Here is a 20,820-nt window from a genome sequence, read left to right as displayed (position 1 = left end):
AGGACATGGGGTTGGGAAGGGCTAACTTTCTCTCTTTCACATCAATACCTGTGTTAAATGCTCTGACGTGAAGCTCTGATCTCCCTCTCCCTTCATTCTCTCCCTCCTCCTTCCCTCAATTCTCTCCAAAGGATGGCACTGCCAATTTCCTACCTTTTTTTATTAGGCTCAGAAACCACCTGCTTTGCCCAATTCTGTAGGAGGGATTTGGATAAAAGCAGTAACTTTTTTGTAGCATTTCGTCTTGTCAGATATTTCAGGAAATGGTGACCTTTTAAGAGTTTTTGTGCCTGGAAATAACTTTCCTCGTGTTACTTTTCCAAACCCCCCCCCCCCCCCCCCCCCCCCCCCCAAACCACCCACAGGAATCTGTGCAGTCTTTCAAATGTCTGTGGACTGGTTTGTAAACGATCAAGCATTTCCAGCTTGAGACGCATAGAAAAAAGTGTAATATTTTGGGCCAGGGATGTGACCGCACTGGGCTTACAACAAGTGCCATGGATGCTAAGCACCAGTGACTCTACATATCTCCCTATGCACTATGAATATCTGATGTGCACAACTCATCAGGGAGGCATGGAGAGAGTGTGTGTGTATGTCCAAGCTCTTCTTAGTGTCTCTGTATCGGTGAAACCGTGTGTGTGTGTGTGTGTGTGTATGTGTGTGTATGTGTGTGTGTGTGTGTGTGTGTGTGTGTGTGTGTGTGTGTGTGTGTGTGTGTGTGTGTGTGTGTGTGTGTGTGTGTGTGTGTGTGTGTGTGTGTGTGTGTGTGTGTGTGTGTGTGTGTGTGTATCTGCTCGTGCCAACTGTACTGGGCCTATATCTGTTGCCAAATTTGGAAGGAAGATGATGGTCCTTGCCAAAAGTAATTAAAACTGTACTTACCAGACAGATGAACCTCTTTATACTAATCTCCTGGTCCATTACCAGTAGGTTTTGAAAGCTGCATAAGCTCCTCATATACCCTTCTCATTAATAAACCTTCACAGTCACTCTGCCACATGTCTGTCAATGGGGTACAAAAACAAACTCCACACACATTTTTTTTGTGTGTGTGATTAAGACCTCTATTCCAGCTATCTGACAACTCACAGCTTTTAGGTTCAGCTGCTCAAAGAGTCTGCTGTCAGAAAATAATTAAAATACATTTTAATCAGTTTCCCCCCATCTTCAATTCATATTGACTGCACAAAAATGCATGTGAAATGAAATGATGGCTATCTGAGAACAACCCATCTGAAGATTTTACCCCTGGTTTTGGGGGGAGTCAGTGTTGTGTCTTAATGTATGTTGTACAGAGCGGCCTTGAAGTTTCCTAATTAAACTCAATTTATTCCAGCAGTCTGAGTACTGTGATCTCTCCTTGGCCCTCAAGCTGCTCCCAGCACCAGATCAATACGATAACAGTGATTGTGTGGTCGGATACGAGTGAAGGAAAGCCCTTTAAAAAAATGATGAGATGCATTTCTATATCAGATCATGACTCCGTATTCCTGCTTCCTCAAACAGGAAGAACCCGTGACTCGCTTCTGTTGAGAAATGATCATCAGAATCAGAGATTATGCTTTGCTAGCGCTGATTGGAATATATTCCGAGACTCTGCTGATAACATCAACAAGCTAACCACCTCCGTCACTGGCATCATGAGGAAATGCATCTGCGACGTTGTCCCCACAGTGAAGGTTCGCTGCTTTTCCAATCAAAAACTCTGGATTGAAACAGATTGGCGCTAAAATAAAGGACAGGGCTACCACACATGGGGCCATCGCAGACCACCCTGAGGCTACGGCTGAGGACCGGAACAAGTACAAGAAGTCCCACTATGACCTCTGCATAGTCATCTATCGAGCAAAAGGACAATATAGGAATAAATTGGAATCCTATTACACAGGCTCTGACACCCAACGCACGTGGCAGGGTCTACAGTCCGTTAACGATTACAAAGGAAGATCCTGTCGTGATCTACCAAACGAACTCAACACATTTTATGCACGCTTCGACAATAAGAGCACAATACCGTGCGTGAGGGCACCCACCGATCCAGGTGATCTCGCTCTCTTAGGCCGACTTGAGTAAGGTCTTTCATCAGGTCAACACTCGCAAGGCCGCGGTGGTGGAAGGTATTCCAGGGCATGTGCAGATCAGCTGGCAGGCATATTCACAGTCATTTTCAACCTTTCCTTGTCCCAGTCTGTAATCCCCACAGTTGACCACCATCATCCCTGTTCCTAAGAACTCAAAGGCTTCATGCCACAATGACTACCGCCCTGAGCACACACATCTGTAATCATGAAGTGCTTTGAGAGGCTGGTTATGGCACACACTAACTCCACCATCTCAGTCACCCGAGACCCACTCCAATTTGCATACCACCCCAACAGATCCATAGATGACGCAATCTCAATTGCTCTTCACACTGCCTTCACCCACCTAGATAAGATACTGTACCTATGTGAAATTGCTGTTCATTGACTACAGCTCACCGTTCAATATCCATTGTCCCCTCAAAGCTCATCACTAAGCTCAGGACCCTGGGACTGAACACCTCACTCTGCAACTGGATCTTGGACTTCCTGACGAGCTGACCCTACGTAGTTAGGGTAGGCAACGTCACCGCCGCCATGCTGACCCTCAACACGGGCGCCCCACAGGCGTGTGTGCTTAGTCCACTCCTGTACTCCCTGTTCACTCACGACTGCGTGGCTACGCACGACTCCAACACTATCATCAAGTTTGCTGATGACATGACGGTGGTAGGCCTGATCATCGGCGATGATGAGACAGCCTACAGGGAGGAGGTCCATGACCTGGCAGTGTGGTGCCAGGACAACAACCTCTCCCTCAACATCAGTAAGACCAAGGAGCTGATCCTGGAGAAGGCAAGACAGCACCTCGTCCCCCTCAGGAGTTTGAAAAAGTTTGGCACGAGCCCTCAAATTTTCCAAAAGTTCTACAGCTGCGCCATTGAAAGCATCTTGACTGGCTGCATCACTGCTTGGTTTGGCAACAGCACCACCCTCAGTTGCATGGCGCTACAGAGGGTGGTGCAGACAGCCCAGTACATCACTGGGGCCAAGCTCCCTGCCATCTAGGACCTCTATACCAGGCGGTGTGAAAGGAAGGCCGAGAAAATTGTTCATCTCCAGCCACCCAACCCATTGACTGTTCTCTCTACTGCCACACGACAAGCGGTAACGGAGCATCAAGTCTGACACCAACGGGCTCCTTAAGTTTCTATCCCCAAGCCATAAGGCTGCTAAGTAGCTAACAAAATGTCTACCCAGACTATCTGAGTTGACCCTTGTATTTATTTTGATCTTTGCACTGCCTCTATGCACACTCACAGGACTCTGCACACTGACACTCCAACACACACATAGCATGCATACACATTTATACTGACTCTACGCACACACACTCACATACAATCTTAATTTATCTGCTGCTACTCTGTTTATCTTATATCCTGTTGCGTAGTCACCTTACCCCGATACATATCTACCTCTATCACCCAGGATCCCTGCACATTGTAAATATGGTATTGGAACTGACCCTGTATATAGCTTCTCATGTTCCTTTTATTTGTATTTCTCTTGTATTTCTACCTTGGTATTTTTAGTGCTACATTGATATTGATTACTGCATTGTTTGGTTTGGAGCAAGAAAGGCATTTCACTGTACTTGTGCACATGGCATTAAAACTTGAAACTTGAATCTATATTGACCCAGAGAGAGAACGAGTGGAAGAAGAAAGCAAGCATCCATCTGTACTCTGCACGCTGTCAGCTAGACTGGTAATGCCTGACGCAAGAAACGGACACCTCTTCCTTGTACATAAATGACTACTCTAACTTCAAAAGCATCCTACTAGTGGCAGGTGGTACTGTGATAGAAACGAGACTGAGATAGCATTCACAACGTCTCTTATCTTTGTTGAGGCTCCCGCTCTGTTGGTGAGACTTCACAGCAGTAGAGTGTGTGTTCATCAAGGCAGCCAGGGAAAATGTATTTCCTTGAAGTCTCTGAGATCAGCAGAGAAGTCGCAGGCAGGCGCACAGTACTGGTAATGATTGCCCAGGGAAGAGGCTCCGACTCCTGCTCGGCTTGTAATCAAACATCACAATGATGCCAATGAGCAATATCAGAGGAGAGGAGCAGCCAGCCAGTCCTTCCTCTGTTAATACGCCAGGCTGTGTGATCCTCACAGTCCAGTCTCTCTCTTCTATTCTGTTTGGTTTGGCACAAAGTAGTCACGTAATGAACACACCACAGCCTCTACTGGGAATAATATTTCCATTACCTATTCATCGGAGGCAGTGGTGTGTGCGGGTTATAGTGAGAATAAATGACAGAGAGAGGACAGACTAACTGCCGCGCTCGGTAAAGTCAGGAATAGCGGAGGAAGGGCCTAATTGATTTTTACATTGTTGTGTGCGTTGAGCTATTAAAAAAGGATTAGCTTTAAGTTGGAAAGGAATTTCTTGATTGAGGTCCATTTGTCAAAACATTTTCACAATCTACACGCACACCCCCTCGAGCCCACCATTCACTTTTTTCTTTGGTTGGCAGAACATAGCCTGGCTAATGGATCATACCCACCTAACTGCCTCAGTCCCCCAGGCTCATGGCACAAGACTGTCTGGAGCAGTCGTGTTCCAGACTGAGCATGTCCCCTTCAGTCCTTGGTGCTGTATGTAATGTATTCTCACTATATTCTGCAAAGCCTGCACTGGAAGAGGTCAGATTCTCCCAGAGTTCCCAGTCGTCGGAGTCTGATTAAGACTGTTTATCACAAGTTCTCTTGCAGTTTGTGGCCTTGGTGGGTTGACCGATGAACGCTTATACAGCAGGGATAGGTTGGGGTGAATGTTGCATTTTGTCTCATATCAGACAGTTAGAGAATTTCCTCCACTCAATTGCCTTTCATCAGAAATTGGATAATCCATTTCAAGTTTCTTTTGTCATTGAGGCAAGGGCCCTTCTCTAGTCTCTGTGGTAAATGGTGTAGATGTGGGGGGTTGTCAGAAGGTGTTTAGTATGAGTGTCAGGATCAGAGAGATGCAGTCAGCCAGAGATGAGGGATCTACAGTATGTGTGTCTGTGTTGGTCCTGGAAATCACTCTGTTGACATGGACGGCAGCCTCTGACGCCATTAGTGAAGGACACTAACACTGCAAACACACTAAATCTTCCAAGCATAGTCTGCAATAGCGAACAACCTTATGAATGTCTTATGAATGCTATTGCACTGTTGAATAACTCCCCTTTACGTCTTGGATCCTCATATGATGGCCTGATTTGAAAATAAACAGATTTGTATAATTCAAATCAAATGTATTTATATAGCCCTTCTTACATCAGTTGATATATCAAAGTGCTGTACAGAAACCCAGCCTAAAACCCCAAACAGCAAGCAATGCAGGTGTAGAAGCACGGTGGCTAAGAAAAACTCCCTAGAAAGGCCAAAACCAAGGAAGAAACCTAGAGAGGAACCAGGCTATGAGGGGTGGCCAGTCCTCTTCTGGCTGTGCCGAGTGGAGATTATAACAGAACATGGCCAAGATGTTCAAATGTTCATAAATGACCAGCATGGTCAAATAATAATAATCACAGTAGTTGTCGAGGGTGCAACAAGTCAGCACCTCAGGAGTAAATGTCAGTTAGCTTTTCATAGCCGATCATTAAGAGTATCTCTACTGCTCCTTCTGTCTCTAGAGAGTTGAAAACAGCAGGTCTGGGACAGGTCAGTGTTCCATAGCCGCAGGCAGAACAGTTGAAACTGGAGCAGAAGCAGGGCCAGGTGGACTGGGGACAGCAAGGAGTCATCATGCCAGGTAGTCCTGAGGCATTGTCCTAGGGCTCACGTCCTCCGAGAGAGAGAAAGAAAAAGAAAGAAAGAAAGAATTAGAGAGAGCATACTTAAATTCCCACAGGACACCGGATAAGACAGGATAAATACTCCAGATATAACAGACTGACCCTAGCCCCCTGACACATAAACTACTGCAGCATAAATACTGGAGGCTGAGACAGGAGAGGTCAGGAGACACTATGGCCCTATCTGATGATACCCCCGGACAGGGCCAAACATGCAGGATATAACCCCACCCACTTTGCCAAAGCACAGCCCCCACACCACGAGAGGGATATCTTCAACCACCAACTTATCATCCTGAGACAAGGTCGAGAATGAGGGATCTACAGTAATTTACCATTGCTTTGCACCATGTTGCCTCGTACCTCTCACTGACTCCCCAGCCCAGCAGTAGAAATGTAGCAGTATGTGTTCCATAGTGGTCTTTTGTTATACCTGTTGCGTAACGTAATTGAATCCTGGTGCTGACGGATAGATGGGGCTGATGTGAATGGTAGCTACTCCTCCTTTAGTATTCCATACACAGAAAGAGCCATTGATCAGCTATAGCCTCATCTGCACCAGCAGCAGTAGTACCGTCTGTGCTCCAAACTCTAAACACTCCAAGAAAATGTGGGCAGCTGTACTCTGGCTTCATTCCCCTCCTCATTGTATTGTTCGGCTCTAAATCATCAGCTGGAGAGATGAATGAAGTGATCAGATAAGGTGTGAGTGTAGAAGTCCCCAGAGCTGTCATTCCACTATGAGTTATTAGAGGAATAAAGGAAACACAATGAGCCGTTGTCTAAACGTTTTACTGTATTTCCTCTTCTCATCTTTCTTTCTTTCTTTCTGTATTTCTCTTTCTCTGTATCTCTCTCTCTCTCTCTTTGTGTGTCTCTCTCTCTGTGTATCTCTCTCGCTCTCTCTCTGTATATCGCTCTCTCTCTCTCTCTCTCTCTCTCTCTCGCTCTCTGTGAATCCCTCTCTCTCTCTGTGAATCTCTCTCTCTCTGTGAATATCTCTCTGTATCTACCCTCTTCCCATAAACACGTACATAATCCTAACAGAGTGGAAAATACCTGAGTCGTGATCTTTACACACACTGCACATGCTCAGATTAATACAGTAGAGCCAAAAGAAAGTGCATATACACACACACACACCAAATCCCTGGTTATCTGCCTCCCTGCCATGGCTGAGCCACAGTCCTCATGACTCATTTTACCACTGTATAGATTACGCTGTGTAACACACACACACCCACACACACTGATGCCCCCTCCCTCCTATCCATCTCCATCTCACTCCCTTTGCCCCTGCAGGAAAGCAGCTTGTCAGCTCCTGACCTTCCATCCCCCTCCACCCCACTGACAGGGCTCATGCACAAAACTGTTGCAGGGTCCATGGAGCTTTACACACTTTTCTACTAAGTGTGTGCCAGCAGCAACTTCCAAGTCAGTGCCAGAATGCTCATACACAAGCAGACTTCTAGCTAGTTGGTCATTTGAGTAATGGCTAGTAATTCCTCTTTCATTTGACCACGTCAGGCCAATGGAAGGACCCAATGAGTGACACTCGGTGGAGGGAGGCTAACCTTCTTTTGTGGTCAAAGTCATTTAGTGCTGCCTGCGGTTGTCGACACAGTAGGACTCTCAGCCTTGGAGTTGATATTGTGTGGAACTGTAGATTTTTAGTTTTTTTACCTTTATTTAACTAGGCAAGTCAGTTAAGAACAAATTCTTATTCACAATGACGCCTAGGAACAGTGGGTTAACTGCCTTATTCAGGGGCAGAACGACAATTGTCAGTTCGGGGATTTACATTGTCAGTTCGGGGATTCGAACCAGAAACCTTTCGGTTACTGGCCCAACGCTCTAGCCACTAGGCTACCTGCCGCATGAGCAAGGTTTGACCCTTGCTCATGCTCCCTGGTGCTTGTCCCCCTCCCTCGCCTTTCCTCTCTCATACACTTAAATTACATTTACTAGAGGGATTTATTGACGTTTATTTCAGTGCTATAGTCAGCTGTATGTTCTCTCTATGGGAGAAGGGAGAAGTGCTTGACACTCCAAAGAAATGGACCCCTTATTTTTGCAATGGCAGCATTAGGGGAGGCAGCTCACTAACCAACCACGTGGGTCTGTCTTTGTCTGGGTCTGGTTAGCCTTTTAACACTAAGATGCTGTGTTAGATTTCTATTAGAAAACCACCTCCATTGAATTATTGTGTTATCAAATTCCCTGTCCAGCTAAGCCTGTTACGGCAACATTGAAGCCATGTTAGTATGGTCACTGTGACGTCATTTTAACCCAACCTGTCCTTTCTCTGTTACAGGGCAGTAATGTGATGGAGGAACAGGACCTGAGGGAGATAGGCATCACTGACCCAGGACATCGGAGGAAGATCCTGCATGCAGCTCGGTCCCTGCCAAAGGTGAGCCTAGTCTCTCCAAACTCCTGACTTTAATGAGTTCCCCTATGGCCCCATGCAGTAGCTCTAGCGATTGTGATCAGCCCTGATTATGTGGGGAGTGGAGTGATCAGTGTGTGACTGTCTCCTCCTGCAGGTGAAGGCCCTGGGCTGTGACGGCAGCATCTCTCTCTCCTCCTGGCTGGACCTCCTGGGCCTGCAGGAGTACCTCCACAACTTCCTGTCCAGCGGATACCGCAGCCTCGACTGTGTCAAGAACCTGTGGGAGCTGGAGATTGTCAAAGTGAGTGTGTCTCTGAAATCTACTTTGAGAGAGCACATTTTGAAATAGTCATTTAATTTAATAGTAAATATATGCAAATGGCAATATGCTCGATGAGTTACTGTGGACTTAAGTTGAAATGTGTGTTGGGGTTTGTTCAGTGGTTAGGACTGTTTTGTATCTTCCAGGTACTGAAAATCACCCTGCTGGGACACAGAAAGCGCATCATCGCCTCGCTGGCAGAACGGCCCTATGAGGAACCTCCTGTCAAGCCCCCCCGCCTGTCCCAGATCAGGTGTCAGGACCTTGTATCCCAGACCTCCTCTCCCATCAGTCACATGGACTCCTATGCAGGTCGTTCCATGGACCCCCTCCTGCCGTTGGGGGAGCCTGGGAGGAGGAAGGGGCCTGACCCAGCTTACGATGTGGACCCCCACCGGCCACGCAGTGGAAGACACCGCTCACATGAGAGGTATGAGGAGCGGCATCGGGAGCCCCGTCTGACCCTGCGACCCCCCAGCCTGGCAGCACCTTACACCCCTGTACAGAACTGGCACCACCAGCCTGAGAAGCTCATCTTTGAGTCCTGTGACTATGAAGCCAATGTAAGGGACACCTTTTCCTGCAGTAACTCACTAATGGCTTTCTTTAATATATATGGTCTCCCACTCTATGTATTACTATATTAATGTTTCTCTGTCTCACTCTCACACTCTCTCACTCAAAATCCAGTACCTGGGATCTATGCTCATCAAGGAGCTACGTGGTACAGAGTCCACCCAGGACGCCTGTGCCAAAATGAGGGTAGGTCACGCCTTTAACTACTACTCTCCTCATGTTTAGAGAGACATCATTCTCTATCTCTGCTGAAAGGACCCAGACTAATTTCTCTCTCCTCTCTCTCTCTCTCTCTCTCTCTCTCTCTCTCTCTCTCTCTCTCTCTCTCCTCTCTCCTCTCTCCTCTCTCCTCTCTCCTCTCTCCTCTCTTCTCTCTTCTCTCTTCTCTCTTCTCTCTTCTCTCTTCTCTCTTCTCTCTCTTCTCTCTTCTCTCTCTCTCCCAGAGGTCGACAGAGCAGATGAGGAAAGTCCCCACCATCGTCCTCTCCATCACATACAAAGGGGTGAAGTTCATTGACGCAGCCAATAAGGTTGGTTGGCTGGGTGCCCCTTTTTCACCTTGGACCAGATCCATACGGCGATAACTAGACAGACACACACACCTGTTCCAGCCAGGGAGACTAGACACCAGGGGAAGAGGAGGCTGCCCAGCATCGCATCACACCTATCACATTGATCCAGCCCCACCCTCTCTCTCCTTCATACTTAATGTCACCCCTGTCTGTTAAGTGTATCATAGACCTGACAGATAGGCCTTTTTTGAGGGGTCACAGGGTAGAAACTTCTGTGTCGCCATTGCAATTAAGAACATAGTGACATGTTCTTTCATAATGGAGATGTGAATGTGATAGTTATTGATGTCTCTGTGACTATACAAACAGTATACTCATTGTAGTGTCTTGTTGGACTCTCCTCCCATACAGAACATCATAGCTGAGCATGAGATCCGGAACATCTCGTGTGCGGCCCAGGACCCAGAGGATCTGTGCACGTTTGCCTACATCACCAAGGACCTGCAAACCAACCACCACTACTGCCATGTGTTCAGCACAGTGGACGTGGTGAGAATACATGCCTACACAATCATCCCACTCTAACCCAATCACTTCAGAGTGCAGTGACGTGACTTGACTTCATTGTATGTTCTACTATCGCATTCCTTTCAGAATATGTCCAAACTAAGACATGTTATTGCCACACCACATAGCACAGTACATATACAAATATCTTTCAGCTGTAGATTCAGGTCCATACAGAATGGTCTGTGATGTCCTCTCCTCTGTCCTCATGTTGGTTCCTTCCCAGCCACCTTTTTTAATCCTCATAGGAGATGTGACTCTGATTGGCAGCAACACAGCATCACTGTTATCTTTACTCTCTAGACCAGCTTCTCTACCTGTGAGGTTTCATACTTCAGCAACATTTGATTGCCTTTTTCCGACAGTCATGGTGCTATGAGGCCATCACTAAACTGCCAACCTCCACCACGCTGTTCCTCCTGAGAAGAGAACTGATTATTTGTCTAAACCAGGGTTCCCCAATAGGCAGGCACCCATGTTTTCTGAGTAAATTTTTTGGGGGGGGTACTTTAAAAAAAATATATGTTGGGCATTAAGGACTATAAAATCATCAGGAATTCAGCTCAAAGTGATTTTAATTTAGGGAATCTGTTCCCTAGTTTTCCCACGCATAAATAGAGAGGCATATTTGATCATATGTAATAAAGGTTTGAAATATGTTCTGGCCCACCAACCATCTGCTCAAGAAAAATGGGCCCAAGGCGGTGACGATGACCGTATTACCGCCACACTGGCGGTCACGAGTCATGACGGCAGTCAAATTCCACATAAACGTTTAGTCACAGTAATTAGGCTTCTCCCAGCTCTGATGTTGCTGATGGTCATTAGTAGCCTACCAAACTTGCTAACCGCCTGGTACTCAGCACTCTATCGTCCCTCTAATCACTCTGACATCAATGCAAATGTATTCGAACGTCTAATCAAACACTTCATGAGAGCCCATGAACTCATGTTGCACAACATTTCTATAGGCTATTCAATTGCATGAGAAAACAGAGTGATGGCCTCTATTAAAAAGAGGAGGATCCCATCAGCTTTCCATAGGCTAGGCATACTATATATATTTCTGAACTTTCCTAATATTAAGCACATTTGGTTCTATTTACAACAGGAGTATAGCCCACCAGGCTGGCATGAAAATGAACCATGGGAAAAGCGTTGTCCTTTTGCTATTTAAGTGCATAGATTACATGTATTTTTTCACACTGCTGTTTCGAGACAGGTGCATGTTAATGGTCCATTCTAAATCAAACCAAATTTCATACGTATATTATTTAGTATATGTAAAGACAAGATTAAATTCAGAATAGTCTGATGGGTGACAATATTAGCCTATCACTTGTGAATGATATATTATCACTTGTGAATGATGCCCAGCTTAAGGCAATAAACAGTGAATCCTGTGCAAAGAACAAAGCAGAGCTCATGCCTTTTTTCAAATCATAATTAGTTGTATCATGCAGCCTTAGAATATTTTTTAAATCAAAACGTATAGCCCAACATTTGTATCACAACTAAACTTACATAAATAACTCTAAATTAAGCAAACAGGAGTACTGTTTCTTTGTTAACCGCTCAACACAGAATAGCCGCATGTGCGCAGTCCCTTAAATCTTTTGGAGAAAATATCCTTTCTATTTTATTCAGCTATGTTGAATTGTATTCTTCATACTATAAAATAATGCCACTGAAGTCTAAGCAAATCTTGTCTGCTAAATGAACTAGTGTAGCCCACAGCCATTTGGCATAGCCAGATCAGGGCATAACATAAGGACAACTCAGAGTATGCTATTCTGTTCTTCTGAAATAGACTACATTTTCATCATATCATGTTTCTTTAGACCTGTCTAAAATAAATAATGGATTTATTGTGATGGTGTAGGCTATATTACATGGATTTATTAGACTTTTTAAAATGTAGATGTTCCAAAGGTTTGCATAAGTGGCTTGTAGGCTATGCATGGAAGCCAGGAGATGCTAAATGTGTTTATGTTAATTAACGGTCAATTACCGTGAGACCGGCTGTTATTTTCTTGACAATCACCGGCTGACAAAATGTTATGACCGTCACAGCCCTACCCACGGCTGAGTGGGACTCTAAAGCTTTTCACATTTAATACTGTAGGGGTCATCTAAGGCCACTGACAAACTACTACAGAGGCTGGTCCAATAGAAATAACATAACCATTAAAGTCAATGGCTGTTTTTCTATGGCTGGTCCCACCTTTCTGAGAGGTCTGCTGTTGGCCCTCTGGCTTGTGTTGTACTCAATAGGTCTGTGAACTGAATGGCCTCAGGGGTAATGCAGTAGGCTGATGACTATCTGAGATGAGGTGAGGTGGGGGAGTGTAATAACCCGGAGATGTGATCAGAGCTTTTAAACAGTATTGACCAGGCTGCTATCGGACGCCACAGGCTCATTTTTCACCAGCCCACACAATGGGACGGATCCCAGATCAGATCAAAGGAAATAAACAAAGAGAAAGTTCCTCGGAGACACAGACTAATAATCAGCCTTCTGGTTTTCTCAAGCTGGAGTTGTTTTGTTACTTAACTTTACAAGAATATGTTTAACTGAGCCAATCAGGTGGTGTCTCACTGGACTGGGTGGAGCCTCCCATGGTGCTGCATTTGTCAGGGACAAAGAGTATCAGAGGAAGCCATAAAAATCCATCTTTCTCAATGCAAAACAAATCCAGGGCTTTTTGGGTGTACAAATAAATACACACATGGACCCCCCCCCCCCCAATGTTTTTGTCTCTGGTCCCAAGTGCATGTTCACCTTCAGCTGCACCTTTCCACTATGTAGAATCTGAGTGTTTTAATGTGATGCAGCTCCAGCCTCAGTGGGTTGCAGTAGCATGTGTTTGCAGTCAGGGGACAAAGAGAGAACCGCTTGCTGTCTCGCTACACTTCCTCTCTACCTGACTGCTTTCTCTGCCATTGAGTTAAGTCTGTTTACAAAGTTGTACAGGCAAATCAACTTTAGAGTAAAGTATTCGATGCCGTTGTATGACTGAGCATCTCTCCTGGGTCTTTGGAGGAGACTGTCCACTGAGCTGAGATTGTGGCATGTTGTGTCTCATCCACTCAATGTGTATGCTTTTAAATAGTGCACATACTTAAAACCCTGACTTGTCTGACCTAGGAATTATAGATGCACCGTATGCCTATGTTTACTTTCTTAATGACTAAGACTCAGTCTGCTGTAGAGTGATGCAGCAGCATTATATTCAGGAGCATTGGTGCATGTCTGTCTGTTGACATGTAACTTAACATAGCAGGCGTAAAAGAAACACCCGAGCGGGGTCCCAACATCCATTTTCAGGGGAAAAGGAAGCTAGGTTGAACATACTGTATCCCTGAGACCCGGATGTTTCTGGTTTCCCCCAAACCTACTGAAGGTGGTTGATATGGGAAACAGGAGGAGGGAGTAGAATATTGAGGAGGATTCTCTCCCCCCCCCCTCTGGTAGAACCTGACCTATGAGATTATCCTGACGCTGGGACAAGCTTTTGAGGTGGCCTATCAGCTGGCTCTCCAGGCCCAGAGGACCAAACAGCACCAGGGCATCCCAGCAGGACCTGGGACAGAGGTCATCGAGACCAAATCCAGCCGGCCTGTTCCTAAACCACGGGGCAGCGTAAAAAAATTAGGGGTGAGTTTTTCACACGCAAACATTTACATTTTTTAAAATTATTTTAGCAGGCGCTCTTATCCAGAGCAATTTACAGGAGCAATTAGGCTTAAGTGCCTTGCTCAAGGGCACATCGGCAGATTTTTCACCTAGTCGCCTCGGGATTCGAACCAGCAACCTTTCGGTAACTGGCCCCACGCTCTAAACCGCTAGGCTACCTGCCGACACACGCTCACACAATTCTCTCATTATGAATACATTGTGAAAATCTGCCAGTAGCAAGACTCCATTAGCATTAAAACATGGATTGCTACTGAATGATAATGTTACGATCACACAGCTGGGAACATTCATTAGATATAACAACCAGAATGTGTGTTCACACACAATCTCATCCTGCCTTTAATGGGCATGTTATGTACTGATGTTATTGTAGCGGAGCGGGGGTTGATTCACCACAGCATGGGCACATCACTCCCATCCCTCTCATCGGTACACACATCTAAAATCACACAAACATCTCATGTCCCCCACTAACCAGGGTCTTGTAAGAATCTGTCCCTACCTCCTGTCCCTCTGTCTCTCTCTCTGTATCGCTCTGTATCTTTCTCTCTCTCTCTTTTCTCTCTCTCTCTCTTGTCCATTCACTTCCTGGCTGTCCCTCTCTCTCTCATTGTCCATTCACTTCCTGGCTGTCCTGTCTGTCTCTCCCAGGACTCTCCTCCCCAGCTGGACACTCACTCCTGCTTTTACTGTCACACCTGCACCACCCACTGTCCCTCCTTTCTTAAGCTGTACCACTCTGCCAGCCCTGCCGCCCAGGTGCTGCTCTTTCTCTCCCTCCTCATCCTTTCTCTCTCTCCGCATCCTTCTATCATCTACCCTTTCTATATAATGTTACCGCTTTGGCTTGATCCCCCACCCCCCCCCATCACCAATACAGTTCTCACATTTTCTCTCCTCACCTTCAATCCATCCACATTACTCATTTATCTCTCCTCTTCACACCTCATTCTCTCTGTTTTTGTCTCAATGGGGTTCCCAACCTGGAATCACATAATTTTTTATTTCAGAAGATGACATTTTGAAACACCATCAACTCTGTTGATTGCTGTGTTGTTCTTTACTAGACCCCTTGGTAGTTGTAAGACCCTTGGGAGCCCCCTAGTGGTATGAACATTCCAGGTTGGTAATCACACTTTTGATTTGGTGATGATGACGTGCTATAGCTTTTCCCTCAGTGGTTCTTCTATTCATATTTTCTTAATCACACTTACTTAGTACAATGAGTCATCATTACCTCTGATGATTTCTCTGATTTTACAACGCTTTCAGGGAAAGGAAATGATGATCTCAGAATGACTAACGTAGCTCAGCACACCAATTTCTCATTTGGCTCTCTCCCCCTAAGTCTGACTTGTATCCTGGCTGACCCCCCCTGTGTCCCCTACCCCTACAGGTGGACCCGTTGGAGCTGGTGGGGGACTCCCAGTCCCAGGGCAGTGCCACGTGGCTGGTGGACCCCGTTCCCAAGGACTCCAAGAGGACCATCAGCACTAAGTACGAGACCACCATATTCTGAGTAAACCTGCCACCTCACCTCTCCTGACCTTTTACCTTGGATCTGACCTCCTAATCTACTGTACCTTTCCTCCTCTCCTTCTCCTTCTGTGTGCCTTTCAATGTGACTCTGCCCGTCTCCGCTCCAGGCCTGACCCCTGCTCTCCTGTCTCCCTCCACCTCCTTTCCTTTCCTCTGCCACTGTTGGACCCTGCTGTCTGAGAGTTAGTCTACCACATCTACCTTCTGCTCTCCTCGCCACTGTGTTATCTTCCCCCAACCACAGCTCTGACTGTGGGGACTAACTGTTACTGGACCGCTCTCCTAACTGGAACACGTACCTCTTCCTTCCCTCTAATTAATAAGTCCTGCCAACTACTGGGCCCTGAATCCTTCCAACCTTCTCTATGATTGTGAAGCAATCATCATCCGTTCCCCAGGCATTTACTATAGTTCCTCTTGCCTTTGTGACCAAGAAGCATGAGACCTTATCCTTCTGCAACATTCCCTCTGTTTTGTTTTCTCATGAACCCTGTGCTTCCTCACATTCACATTGGCACTGCATTAGCCCTGCTTTCAATTTTGTAATGTATGGTGCTGTTATTTGTAGCATTTACCAATGCTAGTAGGCTCAGTGGCATTATCTGACCGATCCAGTACAGTAGCTGTGAAGTGTGTAAGACAGCTAATGTAATCCACGAGTCACTGATTAAGTTTGTTCAGTGGTAGCGATCTCCATTCTACCTACAGTACCTTCTCACCACTCTAATTTACCTCTTACTCACAAACTACTATCCCCCAAACTCTCTTAGAACAATCCTTCATTTTTCCTTCTATATATCCCTCCTTTCTTTTTCATTCCTTTAACTCATCAATGTTGTTTTCTCCTCTGGGTGCTTTTCCTGCTCTACCAGGCGACGGCCACTGTGAGATGCTCTTGAAGAATTTTCCCTCCTTGTTTTCTGAACAATAATCTCCTGACTCCAGTGCTCAGAAAAAAATATATGATTCTCTACAGCGAAGGATCAACTACCTGGATGAACATTGTTTTCTAGAAGAATCTGTAAGAGACCGGCTGTTCCATTGTTCCAACTCTACACACATTAGTAGGAACATTGCCTGTTTCCCTGCAAGGGGATGGATGACAACCTTGTTGCACAGGGCTAAACCCTAAACCCATCCCCCCCTGGGATTGGTCCATTTGGGTTAACAGGGGGAAGGGCACGTACATGCGTATCCTGTCAGACTTATTTACATTCTTTGTGTCGGTTTACCGGAAACTCTCTGGGAAAACTGGCCCTCTGTGTCAGGCTGCCAAAGGAGGCTAGTGTCCAGCACTGTGATAGGAGATCTCTATTGGGATCTAATGGAGTTAACATTGACGGGGCCTTTTTTTAGGGAACAACAGTGGGCAGGATAGGACACAGAGGCTCACACAGAATATAGTGTCCTATGTAGAGGTGCTCACTGTTATAGACAGACAGCCTAGTGGGACATCTATTTGAGCATGCCTTTCTCTGTTTATGACTGAGATTACGTTGATTTAAAATCTAGTGCAATCCTAATTTGGAGTGTCATGTGCACTTTTTGTGAATGCTTGGATGCTGGGGAAATATTGTGTGCATCCAAGATGATATGAAGAGAAATTGAATTGACTGTTCATTTAATAGAGTAGGAACCAAAGAGATGCCAAAATGCGTGAATTCTGCTCTAGCCACCCGTAATAGACCTGGGTGATGGTCTTAGGGTAATAACTCAGCCTAGCTGGTACATCAGTCAATATAGAGCTGATTAGTGCCAGTAACCTTAATGACGAGGAAGAGAGCGCATCAAATCTCTCAGTGGAGAGGAGAGGTTATATGAAGTACGTAGAAAATAAAAAATAAACATTGTTCACAATCCAAGCATGTCTTAATGGACTGAAAGAGGAAGGCATTAGGTTGGCAAGGCACTGATTCTACATATAGACATAATAAAAGTACATCATTACTTACTGTTGCTGTGCTAGGTTCAGCTCATTAAGTGTTCAAATCACTGTTCACATCCATCTGAAATTCAAACTCATCGCCATATTCCAAATAGTGTTAAGACCCAATCAACCTTAAACCCAGCGGAATGGGGGCTTTCCTTTCCTTCTTTTCCTTTTCAGAGCTCATGCCTTCTTGATGTTCTGTTGTCATTAATGGATGTCTGTCTGTGTTTGATTTAGAATCCACCCTGCCTCAGTCAATATTCAGAGTGCTAACATTGAAGCGGCAGTTGATCATTATCTAGAAAAATCCATCATTTTTATATCTCCTCCATTTAGTTGGCTCCGTCATGTTTTTACATTATTTTAACCCCAGTGCTGTGTTGGTGTGTATCTCCCTTCCATGTAGCTGACTACCATGACCAGACACCCAGCCAGAGTGAGAGGTCAGGGGTGCTCAGACCAATGGTATTTTGTTGTGGGGCAGGATGCCCTTTTGGAACCAAGAGAAAGGCCAGGCCCATTTTCCATGCACCTCTCCACCCACTGGGGGTCGTGCTTGCATACACCAGGAAGGCCCTACCTGCTCTCTGCCGCCCCCGGCCCTCTCCTCATCCTCCACTTCTTCAGCTCCAGGGGTCAGCGCTGTAGCTCTGTAGCAGACAGACAGGAAGTCAGCTATTTGCTTCTTCCACCCTATCCTGTCCTTTGACCACTGTGACTGACTGCCCCAAGGCAGTAAACCGAATCAACCAACACCCTCACTGCATCCACATACATATACTGAACAATGGACTCAATATGTCAAAACTTGGTCAATAATCTAGAGATCACAAAGGTGGGTGTTTGTTTGGTACATGTCCCTCTTTCATTGTGAAGCACTCAACTTCAACATCCCTCATCTGTTTTTGGTACCAATTAAACATGTTTATCCTTTACAGGCCTGTGAATGCTGTTCAGACAGACAGTGTATTCTATTTATGGGTACGAGAGTGACAAGTTCCCAGTTGTTGTTTTTTGGCAGACATTTTGTGACTTGTTTATCCATTCCATGAGAGGAGAAGATGGTTACCTCCTCTAGATTGGTGCCTCAAACAACTCCTCCTCAGAGAGGCCTTTCCCATACACTTAAATGTGTCTTCACTGAGGGCTACGCTAAGCTACTCTTTACTCTGACAGTGATAGTAATCAACATAAATTATAGATTTTTGAGCAGAGAAAATTGAGATCCTACCTGACTATCTCAATGCAATACCTATGGGAAATGAGAGACAAATTTGAGAAGAATTGGGTAAAATGATTACAATGTGAGATGCAGCAGTACACTCACAGGCTCTCTCCTGTCCATCCATCCAAGCACCAGGTCAGCGACATCAAAGCATCTCTTATTTTCATTTCCTCATTCATAACATACAGAACTGTGATAAATAATGGAATAGTGTGCGGGAGGAATTTTGGACGGCTGTTAAACTGACAATACAGATCATATTTAAACAGGGTGAATGGCTTTTATTTGATAAAAATAATAATAATGTATTGTCTTTTTGTACGTTTTAACTGTCCTGATGCTGGATACTATATGACCAGGCTGGTGTTAGGAGGTAGTCCTACTGATTGCATTTTATTCCCCCTCCCTTTATTTCTGAATTAATTTTGAACTAGTCAAACCACGAAACGAGTCATATAAGATTTTATGTACAATAATGTACCAAGCATTTTCTCCCCATACGCCATCTCTCCTGGTACTCTGTGGGCAGCTAGTGATGAACCTCTGTTGGTATGTTGACTAGTTATGGTACACTCAATATGGTACACTGGCTTCAGCTTGTTGATAGCTCCTGCAGCCATCAACCTGGTCCCATCTTCGCGTTTGCACATTTACTAAGGATCATTGGTAGTACAATGTGACTATTCTGATGATATTGATGACTATAATGATTAGAACAATATTGGATTGTAAATTAATCTCTAGCAGTCTGTATTTTGATACTTGAATGATTTTGCTTTTATAGATATCTATATATATATATATATGTATATATATATATGTATGTATGTATGTATGTATGTAATTTTTTGCCACATTTGTCGTAAAGAGAAAAAGGACTGTGTCTTATAAAGTTCAACATATCATGATACCCAATGATTGAAAACAGAGAAAGAACTTAGAGTGACCGCACTAAAGAAAGAAAGAAAAAGATTGTAAATAATCTTGGGCTTCCAGTCTTTTTATGATTATTATTTTTCATAATTGTACAACTAATAAATGAAGAAATGATGAACCAGATTCCTGTTTTCTTTTTTTCATGACAATCATTCAGCCGTGAAGAGTTGCATAGTACTATTCTTTACATGTGCGTAGTCCCAGACAGACAAAAGGTAATGGTGAGGATACTGTAGTATGACAAACCAACATGAACAACTCTGGGCAAGGAAATCGGACAGGCTTGACGGTGCTTCTTTTAAAGCAGCTGATATTGAGCTGTTTCAAAAGATGCACCAAAATGAATTGCTCATTGGACTTAGTTGGTAGTGTTACCTGAGGGCCGGGATAGTCGATAACAAATATATTTCATGTTTCAATAAAATGCCAGTGAGGAGGAGAACAGAAGAAGAACTCGACAATTGGTTAGGAATGGGACAGGTTTACATTTTTACAGATAGGGGTTGTTTAATTATTTTATACTTTTAATTTGCAGCTGTAATAGCTGAGCTGTGTCATGCTTGTCAGGTCTTTAGGAGCATAAAGCCAATACACAGGTAAAAGAGCTTGTCTTTGTAACGTTAAGATGTAAGAGGTGCAAGTAAAACCTGTGACTGTGAGAAAAGGTGTTTTTCAAGCCACAGGTACAAGAAGTAAAATATTTTTAAGGAGCTTCATGACAGTCTATACCGGGGGTCCTGGCACTACACAGCTGATTCAAATAACCAATTCATCAAGGTTTGATTATTTGGATCAGCTGTGAAGTGCTAGGGCAAAAACCAAAATGTGCACCCAAGGGGGGAGGGCCCAGGATGGAGTTTGGGAAACCCTGGCCTCTACACCTGCTGGAGGATTTTTAAATGAAGCATTAAACCTGCATGTTATTTCTCATATCTTTCAACTGTTAAGGTCTTTTGATTTGTCATAAGTATATTCAGTGGTGGAAAAAGTACACAATTGTCATACTTAGTAAAGATACCTTAATAGAAAATGACACAAGGAAAAGTGAGTCACCCAGTAAAATACTACTTGAGTGGAAGTCTAAAAGTATTCAGTTTTAAGTATACTTAAGTATCAAAAGTAAATGTAATTGCAAAAATATACTTAAGTATCAAAAGTAAAAATAATTATTTTAAATTCCTTATATTAAGCAAAACCGACGTCACCATTTTCTTGTTTTTTTATTTACGGATAGCCAGGGGCAC

The 20,820-nt window shown here is 44.6% G+C and overlaps 1 protein-coding gene across 8 annotated transcripts in view; it reads left to right on the top strand.

The window, feature by feature from the left end:
* LOC129829985 (ankyrin repeat and SAM domain-containing protein 1A-like) overlaps nucleotides 1–19,694 on the top strand; it is a 112,688-nt gene extending 92,994 nt beyond the window's left edge. For 6 of the 8 annotated variants that reach the window (XM_055892081.1, XM_055892078.1, XM_055892075.1 and 3 more), the window contains 9 exons: nucleotides 8,192–8,290; nucleotides 8,424–8,570; nucleotides 8,738–9,154; nucleotides 9,282–9,353; nucleotides 9,611–9,697; nucleotides 10,091–10,228; nucleotides 13,722–13,904; nucleotides 15,343–15,443; nucleotides 15,593–19,694. In XM_055892081.1, coding sequence (XP_055748056.1) covers nucleotides 8,192–8,290; nucleotides 8,424–8,570; nucleotides 8,738–9,154; nucleotides 9,282–9,353; nucleotides 9,611–9,697; nucleotides 10,091–10,228; nucleotides 13,722–13,904; nucleotides 15,343–15,443; nucleotides 15,593–15,665 — 1,317 coding nt within the window. In that variant the 3' untranslated portion in view covers nucleotides 15,666–19,694. Of the gene's footprint in view, nucleotides 1–8,191; nucleotides 8,291–8,423; nucleotides 8,571–8,737; nucleotides 9,155–9,281; nucleotides 9,354–9,610; nucleotides 9,698–10,090; nucleotides 10,229–13,721; nucleotides 13,905–15,342 lie in introns of all 8 variants that reach the window. The other 2 variants (XM_055892079.1, XM_055892077.1) reach the window with 2 other exon arrangements.
* Nucleotides 19,695–20,820: the final 1,126 nt, after the last annotated feature.

Source organism: Salvelinus fontinalis, chromosome 31 (genome assembly GCF_029448725.1).
Source record: "Salvelinus fontinalis isolate EN_2023a chromosome 31, ASM2944872v1, whole genome shotgun sequence".
In the NCBI taxonomy this organism is placed as follows: Eukaryota; Metazoa; Chordata; class Actinopteri; order Salmoniformes; family Salmonidae; genus Salvelinus; species Salvelinus fontinalis.
This window is presented reverse-complemented; position numbering and strand designations above follow the sequence as displayed.